At 49.4% G+C, this 11,341-nt stretch overlaps 2 protein-coding genes across 2 annotated transcripts; one reads left to right on the forward strand and one right to left on the reverse strand.

Annotated features, from left to right (window-relative positions):
• The first annotated feature begins 265 nt into the window (after nt 1-265).
• On the forward strand, nt 266-5,630 carry LOC119285560. Its single transcript, XM_037564859.1, has 9 exons — nt 266-630; nt 952-1,127; nt 1,200-1,304; nt 1,416-1,472; nt 1,561-1,641; nt 4,657-4,691; nt 4,868-4,957; nt 5,057-5,213; nt 5,325-5,630. Exons 1-9 carry the CDS (start codon nt 504-506, stop codon nt 5,439-5,441), a joined length of 945 nt encoding a protein of 314 aa, XP_037420756.1. The 5' UTR covers nt 266-503; the 3' UTR covers nt 5,442-5,630.
• A 175-nt stretch (nt 5,631-5,805) lies between these two features.
• LOC119285561 (ABSCISIC ACID-INSENSITIVE 5-like protein 2) lies at nt 5,806-8,268 on the reverse strand. Its single transcript, XM_037564860.1, has 3 exons — nt 7,408-8,268; nt 7,255-7,326; nt 5,806-5,997 (listed from the first exon to the last, which is right to left on the reverse strand). The coding sequence occupies exons 1-3, from the start codon at nt 7,930-7,932 to the stop codon at nt 5,917-5,919; spliced, it is 678 nt and encodes a 225-aa protein (XP_037420757.1). The 5' UTR covers nt 7,933-8,268; the 3' UTR covers nt 5,806-5,916.
• Nucleotides 8,269-11,341: the final 3,073 nt, after the last annotated feature.

Raw genomic sequence — 11,341 nt, forward strand, 5'->3', positions numbered from 1 at the left:
GGAAACATCTTCGTCAGCACCTGCTCCATCACGACGGTGGACAACGAAATGAGTGAGAACTATGGTGGACGGCGGCGGCAAACATGGACGACCACTCCTACGTAGAATGAAATGCAAATGAGTGGTTGTTCACCTAGGGTGAGCCCCACAGTGGAGATATTTTCCTCATTTTCTGAGAGCATTGTTGCATCCAAACATTAGGATTGTGACGAAACAAGATGAGAGACAACGTCGGAGAAAGGTTTCACCGCCCGATCGTGGCCTTGGACGCTCCAGATCGCGCCTTCATCCTACTCTTATCCACCTGAAGCCCACTCCTCCATGGCTTCTCTTCTCCGAGCAGCGCCATCCCTCCCTCTGTCCATCCCGACCGCTGCCTCCATCGAGGAGGTAGGAGTCTAGGAGATCAGCGAGCTGCTAGGCCGACAGCTTGCGGCGGGCCATCACAGAAGCTACGCCGTACGCGGCGGCGGCTAGCCCCAGCTTAATAGATTAGTTCTGCCATGGCGAGGCTTCCCGGTCTGCGTTGCTGTGACCTTGCCGCGCGCGGCTCCCTCCCTCCTCTCGGCCTTGCCTGCCGCCCTCGCAGGTCGCCCCGCGCCTCGGCTCTACGCTACTCGTCTCTCCAAGGTACACCGCCTAGCTTCACCAATGCTCAGAATTGCATGGCGCAGAAATTCGCTACCTCGGAAGTCGGATTAGAATTCTCTTCTTGCATTCGGTCGGGGTTACTTCTGGCGATGCTAAAATTGGGTCGGGATTACTTCGCCGGAGCATTCTGATTTTGAACACATTATTTTCTCCATGCATTGGTGTATTTAAATCCATATATGCTATAAAGAGAAGAATTATTCAAGGTTTCAAGCCATACAACAGAAGTGCTAAGCACCAACATGGTTCGGCGTTTGTTCTTTCGTACTAATCCTGTGGCCTCATTGTTGGAACTGATAGCTGGTGACAGTCTCGGGAAGGATGTCTTGCGCATGTTCCTTGAGGATAGGCAGACGAATGGGGACCTGGTCTCCAAAGTCGCTGACATGGTTTTGAGGAGAAACGACACAGGTCTTGATGTGTTAGAGGCTACCACAGATCAAGAAAATGCTGCAGATGTTGGGCAACCTGAAGATGTAAGCTGTGCCAATCGTGTGTTATCTACGTCATCTATTGCAAGGCATAACTGACTGAACAATGGAATGCAGTTCAGGGATGATGTTATGAGTGAGGGAGTCGTGGGATTTGAGGCAATTGGAGATTTTGTGTCCGCTGAGGGCAGCCTTACTGCGAGAAGGAGGCTTTCTGCTCTGGTATGTCATGGCCGTGTTTCGGGACTATTACTGTTCATCATTACCTTGAATTTTGACTATGTTTTTGTAGAGATAATTGATAGATTGGCATGTTCTTGCAAATGATGACAGGCTGGGCAGAAAGAGAGTGATAAAAGGAAGGAATTCAACCTTCTGAGATATGAAGCAGTAATTTTAACCCCCAGTGTTTCATCTTCTGATGCATTCAGTAGAAAAAAAATCATATCCAGCTGCTCATGTTAGTCGTTTCCCACAGATTAAGGACGAACTGTTGCTCTTGACCATAGGAATTGGAGCCGCTTGCACTATATATTGTGTCCTAGTCTTCTCTGTGGAGGTATTTTCATCCTGAACTTTATAGCAAACCGGACACGCATTTTTGCACTAACCATGAATGATTGAATAGTTTTGTGTGACCATGTGCCACAATTAAGTGATACCCTGTTTAACTGGAATTTTACAAAATCAACCATTTGAAATTGGATCTCTGGTATACTAATTTTTTTTTGTTGGAGAGAGATAATCTCCAATCTTGAAGGGGAGCCTTGGCGCAGCAGTAAAATTGTGCCCTTGTGACCATGAGTTCACGGGTTGAGTCCTGTAAGCAGCCTCTTGCAGAAATGTATGGTAAGGCTGCGTACAAAAGACCTAAAGTGGTTGGACCCTTCCCGGACCCTGTGCAAGTGGGAGCTACGCGCACCAGGCTGCCCCCTTTTTTTAGGGAATCTCCAATCTACCAGCAGATAACAATGTTGTTTTAGGTCAGATTTGTGCACTATGTGAGCATCACACTGTTCGTGGCTCATATAATCTTGGAATCATTGCCTTGAGAACATTTTCGACTGGACCTCCCACTTCCCCCTATATGTCCGGGCGGATAGCCTGGACACGGCCCGGACAAAAAACAGCCACCTGATCGGGCCCCCCATACCTAGCCGAAATGTATGGGCTGTCTGGCATCCCTCAAACCTGTTACAGTATGGCATCCCTCAAACCTGTTACAGTATATGTGGATTGCACTGGCTCATTCCATCAGTTCGGACTTTTGGTTGCGTTGGCTAGTGCATGAAGCTTAACGTGGTATCAGAGCTAAGGTCTTGAGTTCAAGTCCCGGCTTTCGCAATTTATCTAGAAAATTGCTGCCGCCCCCGTTTGTGTCCTTGTATAGGCCTCTTGAGTCATACGTAAGTTTCACGCGCCGTCGCTCTCTTCCGGTTGCACGTGTTGACTTGTCTTCCCTGTCACATGTAAGAGCGGGTGTTACAGTATATGTGGATTGCCAGCCTTTTCCATAAGTTCGGACTTTTGGTTGCGTTGGCTAGTGCATGAAGCTTAACATGGTATCAGAGCCTAAGGTTTTGAGTTCAAGTCCTGGCTTTCGCAATTTATCTAAAAATTGCTGGTAGCTCCCCTTTGTGTCCACATATAGGCCTCTTGAGTCATATGTGAGTTTCGCGCGCTGTCGCTCTCTTCCGGTTGCACGTATTGACTTGTCTTCCCCGTCACACGCGAGAGGGGGTGTTACAGTATATGTGGATTGCACAAGCCCTTTCCATCAGTTCGGACTTTTGGTTGCGTTGGCTAGTGCATGAAGCTTAACATGGTATCAGAGCCTAAGGTCTTGAGTTCAAGACGCGACTGGCGCAATTAAATTGCAGCCCACTTTCGGTCCATGTTTAGGCCTGAGGGAGCCACACGTGAGGGGGAGTATTGACGTACAATGTGTTGCCTAGTCTTTTCCATCAGATCGGTCTTTTGGTTGCATTGGCTAGAGCATGCACTTCTACGTGGTATCAGAGGCCAAGGTCTTGAGTCATACGTGAGTTTCGCGCGCCGTCGCTCTCTTCCGGTTGCACGTGTTGACTTGTCTTCCCCGTCACACGTGAGAGGGGGTGTTATAGTATATGTGGATTGCACTAGCCCTTTCCACCAGTTCGGACTTTTGGTTGCGTTGGCTAGTGCATGAAGCTTAACAAAACCCAACCCATATGTGGGGCGAGTTTGGGGCCGCTCGAACACGACCCGGACAGAAAATGACCACCCAATCGGACCCCACATACCTAGCCCAAATGTCCGGGCTGTCTGGCATCCCTCAAACCCAACACGTATGTGGAGCGAATTTGGGGTCGCACGGACGCGTTCGCCACGTCAGACCAGCCCATCCCACAAAATCCCGTTACTATCCTCACGTGGACCAAGCCCTAGCCATTTGTCTCAGTCCACTGCAGTCCGCTTTGCTCCGCCTCCCACCCCTTCCTCTCCGGTTATCTCCAGCATGACTAGCAGCGGATCTGAATCCGGTCGGCTCGGATGCATCGATCGGGAGCTCGCCGCCTGTTCGCACGAGGAGGTGATAGCCGTCTGACTCGTGTTCCACCGATCCCCGAAGGATACCCGAGCTTTGTCTCGGAGCCGCCCGCAGCGTATCCACCAGTTCGGCGCCTTTACCTCCACTGCGGCTGTGGTCCAGTGTTGGCACTGCGTCGAGTGGTAGCTCACGGCACGTGTCCGCTCCATCACCGCATCAGGCATGCGCCGGGTGAAGGTCTCGGCACGCCGGCGAGAGCGGCACCGCAGCAGACCGTTGTTGGGTCGTTGTCCTTGCGACATCAGCCTTGGAGTCTGAGGCCAATGGCAGCAATGCGCAAGGCCATGAATGCACCGGATGCGGTGGCACGTCCGCCATAGAGGGACGATGTGCTCGCCGTCAGAGGGAGAAGGAACGCCGTGATGTCAGAGGCAGTTTGATGGTATGATGAACTCCCCTGCGCTATGTCCAGACTATGTACGAACTATGTGCTTTGGACTGGAAGTGCGCTATGTCCGGACTATGTATGAACTATGTGCCTTGGAATGAAAGTACGTGTGTTTATCTACATTGGATACTTGTCTATGAATTTGGTGGTTTGGATATGAGGGGGACGGTTGCGGACGCGGAAAATGAGTGGCGGTCCAGAGCTGTCTGCGGATGTGTTTGTGAATTAGCAATTCCGGTTGGAGATGCCCGGGCGACATAGAAAAATGTGCATTGGTATTTGGACATGAACATTGGACATTGTGAATGGTCTTGGCGTTTAATGGCCATCTACCTGACAAGCTAATAAGCTCTGTTTGGACAAAATGTTTACATATTTTCTTGAAGATTTTTTTTTTTGAAAAGGGGGACTCCCCGGCCTCTGCATCAGAGTGATGCATACGGCCATTCTTGAAGAATTTATGATCATTAATTTCTATATAGTCCGGTAAGCTCATGAATGGCAAATGTTTTAACTCTACCTGAATATTGGATTGATCGGCAACTAAATTTCGTTGAATGGTGTCTGACTGAATCTTTGATGTTCTTATTGAACAGGCTGGTATCAGTTATGCTTTTGGAGTTGCTTTCAGGTTAGTTAAATAGGATTTCTTTACAACTCAAGAATCGAAAGTTCATGATGATTTTTTTTATAGAGTGCTGCCATGAATCCTGTCTAAAGATACTGAAATATACGAGAAAGTTTTAACTTGTGTTTCATTCTCAAGGATGTGATATAAATCTAACCACTCGCATTTATATTGAGCAGCTGGTTGTATCTTCAACTTCTGTATCGACACGCAGATAACCTGTCAAAGGAAGATGTTCCTGAAGTTTTTCTAAAGAAGAAAGTGAAGAAGTAGGTTTGGAAATGTCTCTGTGATCTCTACTCAGTCTCCTATCCCTCACGTTCTGATTGTTTTGATCTATTATTGTTCTGTATACATGGAAATGCTAGAATCGGCATTCGAAGCGAGGATTTGAAGGATACAATAGAGAAGACATTGGGTGGCTCTCTATTTGTTCTTTCATCCCCAAGGCTTATAATTCCTGCAGTGATTTTTGGGTTGTCAACTTTTTCTAGTCATTTTCAAAATAGCATTTTTAACTTTGAGGTAAAGTACAGCTCTTTTTCATTATAGATCTCATTCAATTGGTGGTGCCAATCTTAGATTTATGTTGACCTTATGAATATGTAATACAATATCTCATTTCTCTGTTTGCAGCTTGTTCCAGGGATGATGGGGTTCTTTGCGTACAAGGCCGCAGCTTTGGTACAAGTCTACAGAGATAACGATGATCTTAGATTGATACTCCCCGAGGACGATCCTGACTACACCTGAAAAGTTTTGAGGATGAGAGTTTTTTCACCTAGTTTTCCTTTATAAAGCAAAGGGCACATTGATGTATAGTTTATGTTATAGTTTGAAATAAATCCCGCTGATCTTTTGTGTGCATGATAAAAAATAATGCAATGACAGAAGGGATGGTAAAGAGCTGGAAAGACTGGAATATTACCGCTAGGCTAGCAATTCTGTTTCCAGATACAACACTACACAGCTTAACTGGGATACTCTTGCAATCACAGGCTGCAGAAAGCAATGCACCAGCTGGGAAAAAAAAAGCGCAGGATCGGAGTACAATGCGGTGTGCAGCAACCAGCAATTGCGCATTGCCATACGCCACAGCAAGTCGGAGATCGCAGAGGAGTATTCTTACTAGTACTACTAGCTAAATGTTTTTCGGAGTAAGTCAGTTACAAATTGGGCAACCTTAGTGCCGGGCAGTACAACACTAGTACTATTAACATGATGATGATCAGAAGCTGGCCGAGTTCCTCCGCCGGAGCTGGTTCTTCGGCTCCTGCTGCGGCACACAGTGCACCACCGGTTCGAATGCCTGCATCACACAGCAATTGGATCCGTCAGGTCTGCAAAACTGAAGATACATTTTGCCGCGCACACGGATTTGGGCTCACAATTTTCTAGGCAGTGGGGGTCAGGGTTTCGTACGCACGAAAAAATGCAGACAAGGACACAAATCTCACCTTTCGGAGAGGTTGTCACTGGCAGGCTTATACATGCTGTCTTCAGATTTCATGACATGTGCATGGAAAGGAGCACGAGACTAGTACTAGAGAAAATCACAGAAAACGAAAAATGCGCGGTGCGAGGTAGATGTGCAAAATTTTCTAGTACTACTACTACTACTACATGGATACCAGTAAATTTTGCACATCAAAGCTGAAAGAGATGGGCAACGATACTGGAGGAGTATTTATTTATCAGCATTGAGCTGGGGAGGAGCTATTATCTTACTAGTACTAATAAGTACGGTGATGCTGACTGCATGGTAGAGTAGTGAATTGGTGATGAAGGAAGTGAGGTGGCAGACAACGAGATAAATAAAACCTTCCCAAAGCCCTAATTTTAGTTCCATCCAGTACGTTAAAAAATAAATAACCGTCTTGTTATCCTATACTAGTTGTGAACTAGTGTCCAGTCAGCAGGGAATAGGCATTGACTATTCCTCTGATGGGAGGTGAGATAGATGGAAATGATTGATCCTCGACCGTGTTATCCGTTAAAAAAATGCAGCATGTTGGCTCATTATTTATCCACGATTGTATCTTCCTTAGGAAAAAAAAACACCACAAGTTGCAAAAAGTAGTTTTGGTAGGGTGAAAAATATTGACATAAGGTAACGAGATAAGCTTTTGTGCAAGATGAAGCGGTGAGAAGGCGTCCATTTGATTGGGCAGAACTTTATGGTCCATCCATCATCATCTGACATCCTCTGGTAACCACTACAGAGCGAAGGCAACGACGCACAGACAGCGAAAGAAAGAAAGAAACACAGGCCGAGCTCATCAGCAATAGCAGACCACGCTATACATGCATCAGCACAAAATGAACAGTTTGGCGCCCACTGATTGACCACCCCGACGTTGATTGCCAATGGATAGCGGTTTGTTTTCGTCTCAGCAGATTTGTCCTATGTTAGCCACTAGTATTAGGGAATTATGTTACTACTAAAGGCGTTTAGTAGGCGGCATAAAAATCGACAAGAAGTGGTAATAATATTGTTGATGAAGTTCATCTCTTGACCGAGCCTGCGTAGCAACCTGAGATTTACTTAGTTGGGAAGGAGTATTACCTTGTAACTCCTGAGCTGCTCGTTCTCCTCTTCCAGTCGGGAGATCTTGTTCTCGAGCTCGTTCGTGTACGCCTGCCCAAATCGGAGTGGGTGAGCTTGTGAGCGTGCAACAAATGCAAGAGAGATTTGGGGTCTCGAACGGGAGGGACCCACCTGCTTCCTCGCGCGCGACCTCGCCGCCGACTCCCGGTTCTTGATCATCCGCTTCTTTCGCCGCTCCACCGTCTTCTCCCCGGGGCCGCCCACGGCGGCACGCTTCTGCCCGGACATGGTGGCCCCGTCGTGGTCGTGGTACAGCGCGTCCAGCACCGGCCCGGCGCCCACCCCCAGCGGCCGCGGGAGGGGACGGGCGACGTTGTTGTGGCGCTGCTGCCCCGGCACCGGGACCGGGGCCGGGGGATTGTACTGCTCGGCCCAGTGGGCGCCCCCCGCGTCGCCGCCGGGCCTGGACAGGAAGTCCTCCAGCGTCATCTGGGCCCGCGGTCGGCTGGTGCCGCCGTCGGCGCCGTGGATGTCCCGCCACACCTCGTCAGCCGTCCTCCTGGCCGAGCCGGCCGTGCGGAGGAGGTCGTCGAGGTTGACGCCGTGCAGCTGGCCCTCGACGTCGCTCAGCGTGAGGCTGCAGAGCGAGCCCTGGCGCGAGATGGCCCCACCGGACGGCATTGCCTGAGTTCCCATTCACTCACCCACTCACTCCTCACTCACCAGTAGAGTACTCACTGGCCGCGCGGGAGGAACACCTGCAAGAAACGTGAGCGTGCACTTGCATGGCAGCACGGAGAGACGCCGCTCCACCACTTGTCTCCTTTCCCTTCCCTTGGAGGCGAGGCTGGCTGGACAGCTGAAGAAGAAGAAGAAGGAGCAGAGGAGGCAAGGATTTACGATTCCTCAAAGGGAGTGGTGGGCTTGGGCCGATGGGGGCAGACAGGCGATGCCTCAAGATGGGGAGAATCCAAAAAGGGAGGAGCGAGAGGGGGGAGGGGAAAAGAGCTCCTGGCTTTTTAGCGAGGCCAGCCAAGGTTGCTGGCTTTGCTTTCAATTCCATCGCCTTTTCGCCCGGTGGAATTTTTATTTTATTTGTGGCGGGCGGGCGCTGCAGTCTCTGCAGGCTGCCTGGCTAGCGAGCAGGTATCGAGTAGTGACAGCGGGTCAGCGAGTGCCACAGAGGCCGGGCCCGCTCAACAGTCCGTTCCATTCAGACGTGCTGTGCAGAATTTGCTGGAATTTCGACCTAGCGAATAGTAAACGATGCCGTATCTCCTCAAAGCAAGGCAAATCATTCCGAGCGGGAGCCGAAAGTAGGCAAAGATTCAGGGGCGAATCGTGGCGTGAATATACCACTTGTGTGAACCACAACGGGCACATTGGTTTGACCTCTAGGCTCTAGCTGTAGGAAGGAGAAGCCTAGGACGCGAGAGCTAGGCTGGTGCCGAAAAGCAAGGATGACCCGATGGGAACATCTCCATCCGTTCGGCCCCATAGAGGCTTAAAATAACGTTGTCTGAGGGCCAATCGGCGATAAAATCGACGTGGGGCTCGGGTTCCCAGCCCGCCGGCCCCTAAGTTCATCCCCTAGTCATCGATTTCAGCCCAATTTAGACGCAAATTGATCCAAATGCTGCCCACATTCGGCGTGTTTCGTCACAAATTCAACTAAAACTATTTTTATCACATAATTCATCACAGAAATCAATACAAATCAAATAGTTCAACGAATCAAAGTCATAATTCAAACACAAATAAAAATCATATTTCATCACACATCGAGATAGGCATTGCCTTTGAGCCTGCATAGGTGCTCCACAAGATCGTGTTGCAGTTCTTGATGCACCTGTGGATTTCCGATCTCCTGACACATATTGAGGAAGGCAGCCCAGGTTGCCAGTAGCTGGTGATCAACTTGGACAAGAGGATCCTGCATGTAATATGGTTCAGTGTCAAACATTGTCTCTTCCTGCTCACTCTCAACAATCATGTCGTGCAAGATGACACCGCAAGTCATGACTTCCCACATTTGATCTTTCGACCAGGTCAGAGTGGGGTACCGGACAACAGCAAATCGAGGTTGGAGCACGTCAAATGCCCCGCTCGACATCCTTCCTGCAAGCCTCCTGGCACTTGGCAAAGCAGGAGTTCTTGCCTCCTGTCACAGGGTTTGAGATAGTCTTCACAAATGTGCCATCTACTAGGTAGTATCCCTTATTGTAGTGGCGCCCATCGACCTCGAAGTTCACCGAAGGAGCATGACCTACAACAAGCTTGGCAAAGACATTCGAGCACTACAGTATGTTGATGTCATTGTGAGTTCCTGGCATACTAAAGAAGGAGTGCCAAATTCAGAGGTCGTGTGTGGCCACTGCCTCAAGTACCACACTGCAAGCTCCTTTAGCGCCTTTGTACATCCCCTGTCAAGCAAATGGACAATTTTTCCATGCCGAGTGCATGCAGTCGATGCTTCCAAGCATTCAAGAAAATCCTCTTGCTGCATTTTGTGCTAGGATCCGAGTAGTGTCTTCAACATTGGGTGATCGCAAGTATTATGGTCCAAACACTGACATCACTGCCCTGCAGAGCTTGTACAAACACTTAATGGTGGTGGACTCGGCCATGCGTCCATAGTCTTCCAGTATATCACCGGGGCTCCGTATGCAAGCATCCTCATAGCTGCCGTGCACTTCTGGAGTGAGGTGAATCCAAGTGTGCCGGTGCAATTCTTCTTGCACTTGAAGTACTTGTCGAACTCCCGAATGGAATTCACAATCCTGACGTAGAGTTTTCGCTCATCCGATAACGGCGCCGAAATACTTTCTCACTGTGCAGTGGAGCGTCGACGAAGTAGTCGGCGTAGAGCAAGCAATAGCCCTCCAAACAATGCCTCTGCTTGCTCTTCTGGCGGCCCGGTGCTGAGCCACCTCGTCGCGGCTTTGCATTGCTCGCGAACAGGCCGGCCAGAGCGGCGAGGACCATGAGGTGCTCTTCGTCTTGGGCGTCGGCCTCGTCTTCCTCCTCCAGCAGCGCCGCAAACACCTCCTCGTCGTCTGAGTACATCACCGAGCAGAAAAACCGCCGAACACCTAGCGGTGCGTGGTAGGCGCGTAGCTGCCGGTATCCCCACCTTCATGGCTGGAGCGCCGAAAAGCTCGCCCAAGAGCGTGATGGAGGATGTCGCGGCGGACCCTCTCTTTTCGGCGGGGAAATGACCTTCCTAGCGGTGGTGGGTGTCGCAGGATCGTCACAACGGCGGAAGGGGTAGTGCGCGCGGGAGGGGGGATCTGGACGTGGAAAAATTGTTTTTTGCCTGACAGTGGTGGCCTATATGTCATTTTTCCTTCCGCTGGAGCCACCAAGCGCCCCCACCCGCCCGTGCGCTGGGTTCGCCCTGAAATCGCCGGGCCAAAAAATCGGCCTAACCGGCGGAATTCGACGTCCTGGGGTTTTTTCGGCGCCGACATAAAAAACTTGTCCTGGGGAGGGGGAGGCTGTTGGGGGCGTGATACGTCTCCAACATATCTATAATTTTTGATTGTTTCATGCTATTATATTATCTGTTTTGGATGTTTTATATGCATTAATATGCTATTTTATATGATTTTTGGGATTAACCTATTAACCTAGAGCGCAGTGCCACTTCCTGTTTTCCCCTTGTTTTAGAGTTTCGCAGAAAAGGAATATCAAACTGTCGGGGATATACCCTGCGGTATGACCCGACCAGAGTTATAACCCGACTGGGACTTGGTAAACCGACAGAGAGTTAAGACAGATGGTTAAGGCAGAGAGTTAAGACAGATGGTTAAGGCAGACAGTTAAGACAGATGGTTAAGTCAGATGGTAACCCGACAGATGTTAAGTCAGATCATAAGCCGGCAGATGATAAGCCAGATGGTAAGTCAGATGGTAACCCGACAGATGTTAAGTCAGATCATAAGCCGGCAGATGATAAGCCAGATGTTAAGTCAGATTATAAATCGGTGGACAGTCATAACCCAGGAGATATGGTCGCCTGGGGTTAATAAGCCCGAGACGTTAAGAAGCCCGAGATGTTAATAAGCCCATGAAGAGATGTCAGAATAGTGTAAGTCTTAGTCCG

The sequence above is a fragment of the Triticum dicoccoides genome, chromosome 4A (genome assembly GCF_002162155.2).
Source record: "Triticum dicoccoides isolate Atlit2015 ecotype Zavitan chromosome 4A, WEW_v2.0, whole genome shotgun sequence".
Lineage (NCBI taxonomy): Eukaryota > Viridiplantae > Streptophyta > Magnoliopsida > Poales > Poaceae > Triticum > Triticum dicoccoides.